Source organism: Orycteropus afer, unplaced genomic scaffold (assembly GCF_000298275.1).
Source record: "Orycteropus afer afer isolate SDZICR_OR568_19922 unplaced genomic scaffold, OryAfe1.0 scaffold00666, whole genome shotgun sequence".
Taxonomy (NCBI): Eukaryota; Metazoa; Chordata; class Mammalia; order Tubulidentata; family Orycteropodidae; genus Orycteropus; species Orycteropus afer.
The window spans coordinates 458,450-475,725 of NW_006922253.1; the positions used below are offsets into that span (position 1 = coordinate 458,450).

Sequence of the window (17,276 nt, forward strand, 5' to 3'; positions counted from 1 at the left end):
GACAGCCATATGAGTTGAAAATTTACCTGAGGTAGATACACTCCTTGGAGAGAACAATCATGGGAGAAAGAAGGGCTGCTTATGCACAAGAAAACACCTCAGAGGGCAGGAGTGCATGGAGGGATGGACACAGGGAAGAGGTAACTATCTGGAGGAAGTGGGTGGGGTTCTGTTGCACTGTGGTCAATTGAAGTCAATGTCATGAGACAAAGTGTATGTGAATTGCTGTGTGGAAATGAATTTTCTCTGTAAATTTTCACCCAAATCAATTTTTAAAAAAAAGAAAAGAAAAGAAAACATGGCTGGAATTACTGGTTGGCTAGAGACTGGTGGAACCCCAAGACTATGGCCCTGGGTTACCCTTCGGGACTAGAAATGGACTCACTTCCATGGATTGGCTCTTAGTTCAACAATAGAAAGGCCTGCCTGCAGAACACCTACCACAGGGTGGATGCAATCACCTACTCTTGGGAGATGCACCCCTTAGATAAATCAGCCTTGAGACACCAGAGAGGCAACATTCACACAGAGGGAAAGCTGGACAGACAGGAGTACATAGTTAAGAAGGGCATAGGAAGGAGGTAATCATGGAGAGGAGACAGAAGGAGAGATTTTTATGGTTGGGGATGGTAATCAAGACTGTGAAATCAAATGTGCATGTACTATTGAATGTAAACCAAATTTGCTTTATAAATTTGCACCCAGAGCACAGTAAAAATTAATTAATTAAAAAAAAAAAGTCCATTTCATACTCTTCACACTCTAAATCTAGGGGACCCAAAAGAACATGGAAAAAGGGAACTTTATTCTAGAAATATTTTTCATTTAGAAACAAAATAATTTGGTGTAGGATGAAGATCAGAGAGAGAAGTCATAGATAAAACTTGTTCTTTGAGGATTTAAGTAAAATTTATAAACCTCTAGATAGAATCTAGGGAGCTCTGGTAGCATAGTGTCTTAGGCACTTGACTGCTAACCAGAAGGCTGGCGGTTCAAACCCACCAACCACTCCTCAGAAGGAAGGTTGGACAATCTACTTCCATAGTGATACCGCCTTGGAAACCCAAGGAGGAGTTGCTATGAGTCGAGTCTGACTCTCGGGCACATAACAACAACAACAAGATAGAATCTAAGGAAAAGAAGGTAGAAAGAGACAAAGAGAGGGAGAGATGGCCAGACAGAAAGAAAAAGAATTACTTGTATCAAGAAGCAAGTATATACATCATTACAAATGCTCTAAAGGTTAACAGTCTCCTATGAAAAAATTATACAAAATTAGGCCAATAAATTTGAAAATTTAGCAGCAATTTCTTTTAAATTATAAAATGTGACTGAAAAAGATATTTAAAAAATATAAAAAATTTAAAGTTGTAATTAAAATTCTTAAAAAATTAGCTCCAGACCCCATGGCTTTACTTGTAAATACCCCAAAATAGGTGAAAAAGAAATAATGCCAATTCTACCAAAACTATTTCAGAAATAGAAAACATTGTTGTTGTTATAATGTGCTGTTGAGTTGGACCTGACTCATAGTGACTTATAATATGAAGCCAGAATTGGCTAAATCTAAGTCACATTACAAGAAAGAAAATGTTCATATCTTTTATGAACACTTTCACAAAAGTAGTTAACAAAATGGTATCAATTAGTATCCATTAAAACGGATATAAAAGTAATAATATTATACCAAGACCATGGGACTTCATCTCAAGAATAAAATGTTGGTTTAACATTCAAAACCCAATGAATATAATTCTCCAAATTAACAGAGTAAAGGCAAAGAACCACATGACCACCTCAACAGATACATAAAATATTTCTGATAGAATTCAATCTAGATTAATAATAAGAAAAAAATCTTAGTAAACAAGGTGTAGAAAAGAAGGTGTTCAATCATATAAAGAGCATCTGTGTAAAACTGGCAACAAACACCATACTTAATGGTGAACACTTAGGATTGGGAACAAGGTGAGAATTTCCACACAATTTCTATCTAGCATTACAACACAAGTTCTAATAATTGCAATAAAGTAAGAAAGAGAAATAAAAGCATGCAAATTGTAAATAAATAAGCAAAATAGGAAAAATATTTAATTTTAGATGGTATGCTTATATGAGCAGAAAATGTTACATGCTTTAAAAATATACATACTGAATAAGTGAATTTATCAAGGACAAAGGATACAATGTCAGTATAGAAAAATCAATTGTATTTTTACAATAGCATAAAACAATTCAAAATTGAAATAAAAAAATACCATATAATGATATTAGAACATATAAGATATTATGGATAAATATTTTAAATATAGTTAAGACTTGTATGAAAGCTAGAAAACACTGCTGAGATAATTAAAGACATAAATGTATGTAAAAATCAAACCAAACTCCCTGCTGTCAAGTCGAACCTGACTCTTAGCGACCCCTCTTTGGGCTTCCGAGGCAGTATCACTGAGGAAGTAGATTGCTTAACCTTCCTTCCGAGGAGAGGCTGGTGGGTTTGAACTTAAGCACTATACTACCAGAGCTCCTTAAATATATGTAGAGATGGATAAACAAAATGTGGTACATATATGGGAGAATATTCCTGTATTAGTTTGTAATATTGTGGTGGCTTGTGTGTTGCTGTGATCCTGGGAGATACACCGCTGTTATTTAAAAAAATAGCAGAGTCACTCATGATGGAGAATATTCGGTGGAGCTTCCAGACTATGACAGACTAGAAAGAAGGACACGGTGAATTTCTGAAAGAACTGACCACTGAAAAGCTTATGAATAGCGGTGAAACATTGTCTGCCATAGTGCCAGAAGATGAGTCACTCAGGCTGAAAGACACTCAAAATATGATTGGAGAAGGACTGCCTCCTCATACTAGAGCTGATCTTAATGATCTGAATGGAGTAAAGCTTTTGTGATTTTTCATTTGCTGAAGGGGCATGATTCAAAATGAGAAGAAACAGCTGCTTCCATTCATCAGAATGTGGAATGCATGAAGTAAGAATCCAGGAGAATTGGAAGTTGTCAAAATAAAAGGTAAAGCATAAAGACCACCGTTGTAGGCATTAGTGAGCTGAAATAGACTGGTATTGGTCATTTTGAACCAATCATATGGTCTGCTATGCTGAGAATGACAAATTGAAGAGGAATGGTGTAGAAATCATTGTCAAAAAGAACACTTCAAGAGGTATCCTGAAGTATAATGCTGTCAGTGGTAGCCTAATATCCATAGTCTATAAGGAAGACAATTTAATATGACTATTATTCAAGTTTATACAACAACTACTAAACCCAAAGATGAAGAAATTGAAGTTTGTTTGTTTGTTTTTATGAACTTCTGTGGTCTGAATTTGATCAAACATGCAATCATGATGTATTAATCATTACTGCTGATTGGAATGTGAAAGTTGGAAACAAAGAAGAGCATCAGTAGTTGGAAAACACAGTGTCTTGGTGACAGAAATGATGCTGGCAATTGCATGATCGAATTTTGTAAGACCGAAACTTACTCACTGCAAATACCTTTTTCAACAACATAAATAGCAGCTATACCCATGGACCTCACCAGATAGAATACACAAGAATCAAATTGACTACATCGATGGAAAGAGATGATCAAGAAGCTCAATATTATCGATATTGATGACTATCTCTCTTTTTGAGAATTGGAATGTAAGTCCCAAGTCCGAGGTTTCTTGACTCTGAGCTTTAGTGTTTACTGGTATGTTGTTGTTGTTAGGTGCTGTGGAGTTGTCTCCAACTCATACCAACCCAACACACAGCAGAACAAAACACTGCCTGTCCTATGCCAGCCTTGTGGTCCCTGCTATACCTGACACCATAATTGTAGCCATTGTGTCAATTCATCTCATTGAGGGCCTTCTCCTTCTTCATTGACCCTTCACTTTACCAAGCTCGATATCCTTCTCCAGAGAATGATCTCTTCTGACAACATGACCAAAGGAGGTAAGATGAAGTCTGGCCATTCTCACTTCTAAGGAGCATTCTGGCTGCACTTCTTCCAGGACAGATTTGTTCTTTTAGCAGTCCATGGTACATGGTACTTCTCCAGCACCACAACTCAAAAGCATCAACTCTTCTTTGGTCTTCCTTATTCATTTTCCAGCTCTCATATGCTTAGAGGTAATTGAAAATATCATGGCTTGGGTTAAGTGCACCTTAGTCTTCAAGGAGACATCTTTGCTCTTCAGTACGTGAAAGAGGTCTTCTGCAGCAGATTTGCCCAATGAAATAGGTTGTCTGATGTCTTGACTTCTGCTTCTATTGGTGTTAATTGTAGAAGCAAGTAATATGAAGTCCTTGACAACTTTAATCTTTTTTCCATTTATTGTGGAGTTGTTTATTGGACCAGTTGTGAGGACTTTTGTTTTCTTTATATTGAGGTATAATCCATACTGCAGACTGTAGCCTTTAATCTTCACCAGTAATTGCTTCAAGTCCTCCTCAATCTCAGCAAGCAAAGTTGTGTCATCTGTGTATCACAGCTTGTTAATGAGTCTTCCTCCAATCCTGCTGCCACCTTCTGCTTCATATAATCCAGCTTCTCGGATTATTTGCTCAGCATACAGGTTGAATAAGTGGGGTGAAAGATACAACCTTGATGCACAACCTTCCTGATTTTTAACCATGCAGTATCCCTATGTTCTGTTTGAATGACAACCTCCTGATCTATTTACAGTTTCCTCATGAGTACAATCAAGTGTTCTAGAATACCTATTCTTCTCAACTTATCCATAATTTGTTGTGATCCACACAATCAAATGCTTTTGCATAGTCAATGAAACATAAGTAAACATCTTTCTGATATTCTTTCCTTTCAGCTAAGATCCATCTGACATCAGCAAAGATATCCCTCATTCCACATCCTCTTCTGAATCCAGCTTGCATTTCTGGAAGTTCTTTTTCAATATACTGCTGCAACCGTTCTTGAGTTATGTTCAGTAAGACTTTACTTGCATGTGATATTAATGATATTATTTGATAATTTCCATACTCTGTGGGATCACCTTTCTTTGAAATGGGTACATATATGGATCTCTTAAAGTCAGTTAACCAGGTAGCTGTCTTCCAAATCTCTGGGCATAGCCGAGTGAGTGCTTCCAGTGTAGCACTCACTACACTGGAAAATTCAAATAACTAATTTCACTGATTTTTTTTCCTTTTTTTTTTGTGTGTGTGTCATTAATTAACAGATATGACCAGGTTAGTTTCCATTAATTTGCCCAGTTTTCACATAGTCATGCAAACATAACATCTTTGTTTTCTTTGAACAAGTTTTCTCAACAGTAAGAATGTTCAAATTGTAATCTTGGCTCATGGATTCTGTGATATGTTAATAAATATTAATAATTAATTTAGATGTATTTGAAAAAGGTAATTTAAAACCATCAGCCTGTTTGCACTTGAAGGTTAGTAATTAAGGCAGTTTATTCCAACTATGAATAATCCTAAAGTTTGTTTTTGTATTTATATATGCACTATTCTTTTCTTAGGAGTTTGTCTTTAACCATAGAAGTTAGGGACTCTGAGGAATCAATGTTCTTGGTTCTTTTTTTTTTTTTTTAATTTGAATTTTCTTTTTTCCCCTTTCTTTTCCTTCTCTTCTCTTCTCTTTTTCTTTCCTCTCCTCTCTTTTTCCCATTTCTTTCCATTTCTTCTTTATACTTTATTTTCTAGGATGAGCTCTGAGTTTGTGTTATACCTTCCCAAGCAGCCTCCTGAGTAAGTCCAGGAAGCTCAGGAGATTGGGCTTCCAGAACTCTTTCACTGAAAGGAATCTTTCTAAAGAAGATTTCTTTACAATACTGTCCTCACTTACCATATTAATATTCCTGTTGCTTGTGTATATTCATTTCTTAAATATAATGTCTCTGCTTCCTGATTTCATTGGTCTTTTCTTTCATTTTCTACTCTTTATGTCTCCCTCTGATGCATGAATACAATTTACCTTTTATTCCACTTGCTTTTTGTTAATATACATATCATGACATTAGATATTACTGCTCGTATAAATCAAAATAGATAAAATAAGTAATTCTTACAATACATAGTTTTATCCTACAGCCATGAATGGGTGTTCATCATGAGTTATAGAAATATGCTATTCTTATAATTAATCTGTTGTTGTTGCTAGGTGCCATAGAGTTGGCTCCAACTCATAGTGGCCCTATGTAGAACAGAACAAAACACTGACTGATCCTGTGGGAGCCTCACAATCCTTTCTATGCCTGAGCCCATCTTTACAGCCTCTGTGTTAGTCCATCTATTTGAGGGCTTTCCCTCAACTCTTTTTCAGTGGTCTTTTTATTCATTGTCTAGCTTTCACATGCATATGAGGCTATTGAAAACACCATGGCTTGGGTTAGGTACACCTTAGTTTTCAAAAAGACATCAATGCTCTTCAGCACTTTAAAGAGGTGTTTTGCAGAAGACCTGCCCAGTGCTATACTATGTCTGATTTCTTGACTGTTGCTTCCATTGGTGTTGATTGTGGATTCAAGTAATATGAAATCTTTGACAACTTCAATCTTTTCTCCATTTATCGTGATGCTGCTTATTGGTCCAGTTGTGAGGATCTTCACTTTCTTTATGTTGAGATGTAATCCATACTGCAGACTGTAGTCTTAGTACTCATCAGAAGTGCTTACGTCTTCTTCAATTTCAGCGAGGAAGGTTGTATTGTGTTGTGTGCATATCACAGGTTGTTAATGGGTCTTTCACCAATCCTGATGTCACATTCTTCTTCCTATATAGTGCAGCTTGTGGGATAATTATTACTAAATTGACAAAGATCCAGATGAATTGTTCTGATCCAATATCCATAGTGAAATATTGAATAATAATAATAATTGCTATTGTTTATTGCTCCTTATCTTCTAGGCATAGTGCCTAAGTCATTTGACTAACCAGAATGCTGGAGGTTCAAACCTACCAGCCGCTCCTCAGAAGGAAGATTGGGTAATCTATTTCTGTAGCGATATTGTGTCGGAAACCCAAGGAGGGGTCGCTATGAGTTGGATCAGACTCGACTGCAGTGAGTTTCTTTTTTGTTTGGTATCATGTTCCAGGCAGTGTTCTAGAGACTTAACATGTAAAAACATAAAAAACAAAACAAAACAAAACAAAAACTAAAAAGTAGGTACTATTAGTATCCTCGATTTGTAAGTTGTGAAACTGAGGCGAGAGGAAGTTTAAGTTGTCCAAGGTCACATAGAGAGTAAGTAGTGAAGGAGAAGTTCAAAGAAAGGTAATATTGCTCCAGGGTATGGATTATCCATTACTGCTTTTCTAATAAGATGAGGCAATCTACTTCCTTAGTGATACTGCCTGGGAAACCCAAGGAGGGGTCACTATGAGTCAGGTCCGACTCCACAGCACATAACAACAACAGCAACAATATACATATTTGTCTTTGTCTTTATTGGTTTAATATAAACTTTAGACTCAGGTGAAAGCAACACAGAATTTTATTACATAGTATAGAACTTCTCCTTTTAGACTTATTATAGAAATTTTTGTTTTAATTTTATAATCAGACTTAATACTAAGAGATCATTCTATATTTTTTATTGCAATGTACAGTATAATGAATATTTTTAATGATTTCCTTAAGATGGATCCCAAAGTGAAATTTATATCTACAATCTAATTCCAATGTAAAAAATTTTTATTTCTAAAATGTTCTTCAGAATCTAGTACAGGAAATTATCAATTTAAACACACTTTTATGAAAAAAGGCTAATAAAATTTTATGAAATGTTTAAAAAATTTAAGTGTTTTGGATTGGAAATTGAAGATACTCCTGATTTTGATAGTGGGAACTTACCACACAAGGAAATGAGATAGTGGCAGAGCTAACAATGTGTCTAACAAATGTCATTGCTCTCAAGACTCAGGAGCCTTAAGAAAAACAGACATACCCCAGCATCCTTTAAGATACATTGTGAACTATAGTTAAGATGGTTTGGGGCTGCTAGTGACAAAAATTGGAAAGAACTGTAGCATTAACAACATAGAGTTTTAATTTTCTTTCCTGTCAAAGAACTACAGAATAGATTGGGGGAAAAAAAAAAAAAAACCAAAAAACTTCACTTCTGTCTAGTCGGATCCAACTCCTAGCAACCCCTCCTTGGGTATATGAGGCAGTATAACTACAGAAGTAGATTGCCCAATCTCCTTTCCAAGAAGTGGCTGGTGGGTTTGAACCACCAGCCTTCTAGTCTCAAATATGTGGACACTGACCCCTTCTGCTCAGCAATTATTAGCCCTTGACTTCCATGTTATTTTATTTAAATTATTTTTTTATTTGGTCAGTGTATACAGAGCCAAAATGTACCATCTGAACAATTTTCACACATGCAATTCAATGACATTGGCTACTTTCTTGAAGTTGTGATACCATTCTAGCTATCACTTTTCACATTATTCTACCACGATTATTGTAAACTCACTGCTGCCTAAGTTTCCTATTCAAACTTTGGAGTTGCTGATTGTCAATTTGATCTTACATAGATAATTCTCTCAAACAGCACGACTCTCAAAGCAGTTGGGTTGTTAGGTGTTGTTGAGTGGTGGTTCTGATTCACGGTGAGCCTATGTACAACAGAACGAAATACTGCCCAGCACCACTCCATTCTCACAATATCTGAGGCCATCTTTGCAGCCACTGTGTCAATCCATCTTGCTAATGGTCTTCCCCTTTTTTGCTGAACCCTCTATTTTGCCAAGCATGATATTCTTCTCCATTAACTGATTCCTTCTGACCACATGACCAAAGTAGGTGAGACAAAGTATGGGCATTCTCACTTCCAAGTAGTATGCATGGTGCACTTCTGCCAGGACAGGTGTTCATTCTCTTGGCAATCCATGGTATTTTCAGTATTCTTCACCAAAACCATAATTCAAAGACATCAACTCTTTTGTTGTCTTCCTTATTCATTCATCCAGCTCAAATCATAGTTACTTTAATAATTAAAATAAGATATTTTTTACATTGCTAAAAGAAGACTTCAGGGATGGTTTTGGTTTAAGGCTTAATATTTAAATATTATCTCAGGGCAACAGTTATGGGTGCTCACAAAAATCATTTGGGTTTTTGCACAACAGCAATGAACAAGCTAAAAAGGAATTTAAGAGGAAAAGAAAAATTCCTTAAAATAGTATCTAAGAATAAATTGTCTAGGAATAAGTTTAGCCAAGGAAGTGAAAGATTTGTACACAGAAAAAGGGGAAAAAGTACTAAAAGAAATTAAAGATGACCTAAATAAATGGAAAAAAAAAAAAATCATGCTCATGGATTAGAAGACTCAATATCATCAATATGTAAACACTACCCAAAGAAGTTTATAAATTCAATGAAATCTCTCATAACTATGATTTCCTTCTTTACAAAAATTAAGAATTTAATCCTCAAATTTATATGGAACTACCAAAGTCCCTGAACAGCCAAAACAATCTAGCAAAAGAACAGTGTAGGAGAACTCTTACTTTGCTGTCTCTTGATTTCCATTTTTGTGCTATGATCATGGTCACAGGATGGCTGTTGGAGCTCTGGACAACTTGTCTGAACTCCAGCCAAGCATCAGGAAGGAAAAGCAAAAGGGAGTTTGGCTTCTGGTTAAATCATCCCACTTCCTGCAAGTGTTACTTAATAAATTAACTTGTATCTTATTGGCCACCTGAATTTTCAAAGGATGCTGGGAAATAAATTTTTTAAATCTGGGGCTATTGCTTAATATTGTCTAATATTAAGAAGAAAGGGAAAGAAACATAAAGAAGACAACTAGACTGTTAATTCCTACTATTCTATTTCCTCTCAATGTACATTTCCAAGTTTTAGAATTTCCTCCTCACACCAACACATTTCACTGAAACTGTGGGTAGAAAGAAACAATTGAATATTTTGTCAGGAAAGGGTTGTGTAATAAGGACTTACGTTTCATGGATATTTAAGCTACTTCTTTAAATTTTTTTTATGCTCAATTTTGATTTTAAAAATTTTCCTGTCTGAAACTTTTTCTGTAACAAATTCAACTCTTACTGCTAGAATAATGTATTAGTTTTCTAGGGCCACCCAAAAAATGCTACAAAGTAAGTGGCTTTAAACAACAGGTATTGTCTCACAGTTCTGTGGGCTGGGAATCCAGCAACAGGCTGTCAGCTGTGCTGGTTCCTTCTGAGGCTTGTACTGAGACTGTTCTACTCCTCTCCCCCAGCTTCCCTAGCTCCAGGAGTTCCTGATTGCAGCTGCAGCACCACATGGCATCCTTCATCTCTCTCTCTCTCTGTCTCTGTGTCTCTCTGTATATTTTCCTCATCTATAAGAACACCAATGGAACCTACCCTACTCCAGTATGATCTCATATTAACCTATCTGATAGCATATTCTTCATAGAATATATTTACAAACAATCACTTTCACAGATACAGGGGTTAGGACTTTAACAATTTTTCTTTTCTTTCTTTTTCTTTTCTTTTTTTTTAAGGAACACAGCTGAATCCATAACAAGAAAGAACCCTACTTTATTTGCATGTGGATCAAGTTTTCAGTGACTTGTTCTAAAATCTACTTTCTTGGTCTTCTTGGAGTGAATTCAGATGTTATATACAAAGGTATAACTAAAAGTACACACTTAATAGGTTTGCCTATTTTGAAGGTCATGCTTTAAACAAAATACTTTTTACATATTAAAATTCTACCCAAACCTAGCTATTCCTTTTTTGTGATTTGAACTCAGGATATTCTTTTGTAGTTTTTCTTCCCAGAAGACCAGGTCTTATAAGTCTTGTTCCATTTGGGTGATTATTCCTATTATATCTCTGGAGATGTGGAATATACTCTCAGAATTAAGATTGAGGTCCCAAAGAGTTTAATTATAGAAGAGTCATTTTTTGAGATGTACCAATTAAATGACTCAACAATAAATGATATAGTTCAAATGTCAATAAAGTGTCCACAGATTCTTACTCTTACCACAGACTGTGCTTGTCTGTATGTATTTTTACATAGATGACGTTTTCAGGAAAAGAAATGATGAACTCAAAGCATAATAAAATATGAGTATAAAATTATTCTCCGTATTTCATGCAAACCAAAGTTCAACTATGCTGTATGAAGTCAAGGCAGTATAATGACTGAGAAATCAAAATGAGGCAAAAGCAATTTTATTTCTAAAACACAAACTACATGAGTATAACAACTCATACTCTGTCCTACAAAATTTAATTTTTAATTTTTTTAACTTCCTTTTGCATATTTAACGTTTGCTTGTTTTAGGACAAATTATGCCAGGCGTTTTTTTTTTTTTTTTTTTCTTTGTTTATAATCAACATTCAGACTTCTTTTGGTTAGGGGAAATTTTTGATCATTGTATAAAAATCCAAACAACTTAAAAGGTAACTATTTTCTGAAAACTGAGATGAGACAGACTTCCTGAAGCATGGAGAGAGTTGGTGACATGGAGACATTTCTAGGTCCAGTGACAGTTCATGTACTATCTTATGCTCTGTCTTATATCAGTGCATGAAGCTTTTATCTTTTTGGACAAGAGAGGTGGCACCACAACTCCAAACTTGGATCAATGACTGTTTCATTATGCAGGTAACCCAGTGAATGTTTTCATACATAAGAGTCTTAAGTATGTTTTACATTATGCAAGAGTATATTGGTAGAGTGAAGTGGAAAATTATTGTCTTTTAAAAGTTCTTCTAAGTGATTATGATAATCAGTTATGTTAGAGATCCTTTGTGATTTATAAATATATGGAAATTTACTCAATTCTGGATATTTTCATACTAACATCTAGATACTTTTGTGTATTCTCTAATGTCAGTATTCATAGAAACAAATACCAGGGGTAATTATTTGGGGGATATTGTAATGTACAAATATTTATAAATCTCAGATAGGATCAATAGAAGTGCTTTGTAAACACTGCTTGTTGATCTGTTAATAATTAGAGAGTGATATAATGTGTAAAATTTGAGTGAATGAATTTCAAGAACCTAAGGTGATACATACACATGGAAGTTATTACTTCAACTCATAGGAATGCTAGGTTGGATAAGAAGAGGACTGAAATTGAACATGAGATTGAGAAAAGTGAAGATGTGGTTATAAAGACTAGAAAATTGGGTTACTTGCTGGAAAGAGATGTGGAGTTGAAAATAAAGCATTTAAACTATGGAGATATTATACTGTATACATACAGAGAAGAAAGTTGTTAAAGTAGGAGCTGGAGGAGACAATTACAGGAGACTATTTTCAGAGTGATAAAGAGAATGCTATCTACTACACACACAGAGTGTTTTATCATAGTTGGAAACACAGACAATCCTTTTATTGTGAAGAAGAAATACAGCAGGATTGAGGTGATATATTGAAGTCAATGTCAATAGAGACTTGGAGAATAACTGAGTATTATTAGTAGGATTATTTTAAGAGTTAGCAGGGTTGGTGTGTGTGTGTGTGGTCTTCTTTTCTTTTTTTCCTTGGAATAGCCTATCTCATCTTTTTCATTTCTGCACATACATCACCAGTACAAAAGCAACTCATTTATAGCAAAAAATTGTATCTTCCCATATTTTCCTCATATAATTATTTTTATTTTGTTTTATTATAGTATTATAATAATGTTTTATGCTTACTTCCTTGTTGCTCAACAGTACATTTCCAGTAACAATTTTTGAAATTGTAGAATATGTACATTTGGGATTTTACTTATTAGATAAAATGATTCTGCCTTTCTTAGAATAATTTCACTTATCAACGTGAAAGTGAATATTAAGAAAATATTCCTCTATTTTTTCCATTAAACCTTTAATCTATTTTATTTTTTTATATAAACCAAAAACCAAACCAAACCCACTGCCATCGAGTCAATTCTGACTCATAGTGACCCTTATTGGGTTTCCAAGGTGGTTAATCTTTATGGAAGTAGGTTGCCCCATCTTCTTTCTGCAGAGTTGAAGTTATTACTTCAACTCATAGGAAGGCTGGGTCAGATAAGAAGAGGACTGAAACTGAACATGAGATTGAGCAAAGTGAAGATGTGGTTATAAAGACTTGAAAATTGGGTTAATTGCTGGAAAGAGATGTGGAGTTGAAGATAAAGTATTTAAACTATGGAGAGTGGCTGGTGGGTTTGAACCACCAACTTTCAGGTTACCAGTCAAATGCCTTAGGTACTGCACCACCAGAGCTCCTTACTTTTATGTACAGTATTTTATATATAGAGAGAGAAAAAATTATTTTCTCCCAGATGTTAAGTTAGTGTAGCAACCTCATTTATGACATAATCTGCTCTTTTCCCACATATATTTCTAATTCCTTGTTTGTATCTCATTATTTGATAAGACTACTGAGGTTAGGCACTATCTTTTAATAAGTGTTATATTCTTTTAATCTTGGACATTGGTGAAATATAATAAATCATGCTGGTATTTTTTAGATGAATAAATAAATTAGCCTAAGACTTAGAAGTCACAAGTTATAATTATATTTACAGGTAAGTTTGTCCTGAACTCTGAAACAAGGCCACACAGAAGAACAAATGGAACAAAGGAACAATGTGACTGAGTTTATCCTCTTGGGGCTGACTCGGAGTCTCCAGGGTCAGAAAATATTATTTGCTGTGTTCCTGCTCATCTATGTTGTGACTATGGTGGGAAACCTTCTTATTGTTGTGACTGTGATAATTAGTCCAACCCTGGATGCCCCTATGTACTTCTTTCTTGGCCATTTATCTTTTATGGATGCTGTTTATTCTACTACAGTCACCCCAAATATGATTATAGACTTACTCTATGAGAAGAAAACCATTTCCTTCCAAGCTTGCATGACTCAGCTTTTTATAGAACACTTATTTGGTGGAGCTGAGATTTTACTTCTGGTGGTCATGGCCTACGACCGCTATGTGGCTATCTGCAAACCCCTGCATTATACGACCATCATGAACCAACAGGTGTGTGTTCTGCTGCTGCTGGTGGCCTGGGTTGGAGGTTTTGTGCATGCGGGAGTTCACCTTCTCTTTGTTTACAACCTTCCCTTCTGTGGCCCCAATGTCATAGACCACTTTGTCTGTGACATGTATCCCTTATTAAAACTTGCCTGCACTGACACCTATGTCATTGGTCTCACGGTTATTGCCAATGATGGGGCAATATGTGTAGTCATCTTTTTCCTGTTACTCATCTCCTATGGAGTCATTCTACACTCTCTAAAGAACCTTAGTCAGGAAGGCAGGCACAAAGCCTTATCCACCTGTGGCTCCCACATCACTGTGGTGGTCGTCTTCTTTGTCCCCTGTATTTTTCTGTATGTGAGACCTCCTTACACCTTATCCATTGATAAATTCTTGACTGTGTTTTACACTGTTTTCACTCCTATGCTGAATCCTTTAATATACACTCTTCGAAACACAGACATGAAAAATGCCATGAAACATCTTTGGACTAGAAAAAGAAAATGAAGTGGAAGACAAATGCATCAACAACTTTTAATAAAGAATTACCACTGCTAGGAAAGCAAAACAAATCCAAAAATCCATTGCTATCACATTGATTAGTTATTTCCTAGCATTAAATAACTTGTACATGATGAAAAACATTTCTTGAGACACTTCAAATAATAATTTTTTTTCAAAATATATTTTAAGATTTTCAATTGTTAAGAAAATATATGTTCATATTTTTAGTGTAGAATGATTCTGCTGAGTCTATAAACTTATGTTCTATATGATAACTTGTTACAGTTAATATCAGAAACTTATTTTATTTAGTGGAATATTTTTGACACTTTTTCTTAAATAAAACTAATCCACTAACACTTTTTCACAATTAATAATGCTTATTACAGATTTCAGAATAGTACAATTTGAAGTAAAAAATAAAAATATAATTCACCTCACCCTATAGAGAGTTATTTCATATTAACACTAGAAGTATAAAGTATACGATTTTATTTTTGTATCTGTAAAATATTTTAAATACATAGTTTTCCTTACATTGCTTAGCAGGTTAATGTTTGAGGGAAAGAATACTTTCAGAGTTCTAAATTAATCATAAAGAGGCTAAATACATAAAAAGTAATCAGAATGTACAAGGCGGATATGTAGAAAAATGAGTAAATCTTATTTTCCCAATTAAAAAAAAAAAAAAAAAAAAAACTCATACATTAGTTTTATGAGGTGACATGCTAAGTGACCCCTCCTTGGCTTGGGAAACCATATTGTCTCCTCAAATGGAGTAGCTTTATTTGGTGTTATGTTTTCATAAAGATGACTCACTCATCTTCCTAAATAGTTTAAAATATTTGCTGATAACATTGTTATTTTTCAATATCCATCTCCTTCTTGACTATACTATTTTGTTGTTGTTGTTGTTATTTGCCGTCGAGTCGGCCATGACCTTCTAATAGGGACCTAGACCCTGTCTCTTATATGTAACATCAGCAAAATCCATAATTAATGAGCTTCAAATATACAATGCAGCTCTCGACACTGGATTATATTGCATGATTTGATTGTCAGGAAAGATGCTGACAGTTTATGCTGTTTCCATTCAAATCTCTCTTACTAAGGGAATGCAGGTTATTAGGTAATAAAGAGATCAGAATTTATTTGACAGATGTCTACTTCATAAAATCTCTGAAAATTTCTCTTTTTAATCATGCTTAAAATAAAATATTTTCTTGTCATGGTAAAGTAGGAAATTTTTGGTCAAAGACATCTATGGTCTCTGCCTCCCCTAATTATTCTTATTTCATGATGATCTAAGATGATGGAGGATTGGATTCATTTTAGTGTAAAACACTCTGTATGTATGACTTTGTGCTCTGCTTTTTGTCTCTGGTATAGCTACATGGAAAGGATCTCTGGTGGCACAATGGTTAAGCATTTAACCGCTAATCAAAAGATCTGTTCAATCTCACTATCCCGTCTGAGTAGAAAGATGTGGCATCTGGTTCTATAAAGATAACAGCCTTGGTAACCTTTTGGGACAGTTCTACTCCGGGTCGCCATGAGTTGGAACACATTCCATGACAATGGGTCTGATTTTAGTTTTTAAATCACTCTTCCTAAGCATAACACTATTCATCAAATAGTAAGCATTTGTTTGGGTCTGAGTTAACATAAGTGAATCCTCCACTTTTGGACATATAGTCAGTTTTCAAATTTGTATAGTTATACCAAGTGATGAGATACAAATCTTGGTTAATTCTTTATTCAAGTTCCCTGATCTAGAGGTTCCCTGAAGGCATGAAACCTTACTTCATTATTTTTGTGCTCTCTGTTTCTTGCACAATATCTGGGATAAATAATTCATGCCAGAAGCTTTGTAAATTATTTGTATTCTTGAATCCTCAATGAACTAGAGTAAAAAATTTATCACACTGAATTTTGAATATTAAGTTTATGCACCAAGTTTCTTGGATACTTGCTATAAATGTTTACCTTACTATGCTTTTCATGTTATAATTATGCACAATTTTATACACAGATATTATATTTTAACAATTGTTTACTTTTTGATTGAGTTTTTTTTTCACATATATTTGGAGAATTGAATTGTTTTTCATTCAATTCATATATTTTTCACTTTTTTTTTATTGTTGTTGTTAAATAACTTTTCAAATAAATCAGTTTCCCAAACCACTTACAGTTTATTATTTATGGCAAAAGAATATTTTAACCTATTTTCTTCAGAGATTTAAGATAAGCATAATTTGTTATTTTCAGAAATAACTTGGAATTTTTACTATTGATATACCATTTTATAGATCTAAAATATTTAATCCTGGCACCATGTAAAAACAAACAAAAAAAAACTTTCTTCTACTTTTATTATTATTTTAAATTTGTCTTTCTGCTGCTAACACACTATGTCAGTAATCAAATATTTTTATTTTATTTATACCTAGTAGGGATAGTTTCCATTAATCACTCACCTATGTCTAGAAATTTCATGTAGTTCGTAATATTTTATTCTTCCTAATAAACTTTAAAGTCATTTTGTAAGGTTGAAAAATGCCTTTAAAATTAAATTAGAATTGCATGTCTTAAAATACCCATTTGATAAAGTGATATGTTATCATGTCTAGATTTGTCTGCATATATGAAGAAAAACGTGGTATCAGGATTGGAGGAAGAATCATTAGCAACCTGAGATTTGCAGACGATACAACTTCGCTTGCTGAAAGTGAGGATGACTTAAGGCACCTACTGATGAAGGTTGAAGAATACAGTCTGCAGTATGGATTA

General features: G+C 34.4%; 1 protein-coding gene across 1 annotated transcript; it reads left to right on the top strand.

Moving 5' to 3' along the window:
* The first annotated feature begins 13,568 nt into the window (after nt 1–13,568).
* On the top strand, nt 13,569–14,486 carry LOC103210900 (olfactory receptor 4A15-like). The gene has a single exon (XM_007956814.1). The coding sequence runs from the start codon at nt 13,569–13,571 to the stop codon at nt 14,484–14,486; it is 918 nt and encodes a 305-aa protein (XP_007955005.1).
* The last annotated feature ends 2,790 nt before the right edge of the window (nt 14,487–17,276 follow it).

Bases quoted from the DNA above. Each gene is read 5' to 3' on its own strand.
- LOC103210900 (XM_007956814.1), top strand. From the start codon at position 13,569: ATGGAACAAAGGAACAATGTGACTGAGTTTATCCTCTTGGGGCTGACT.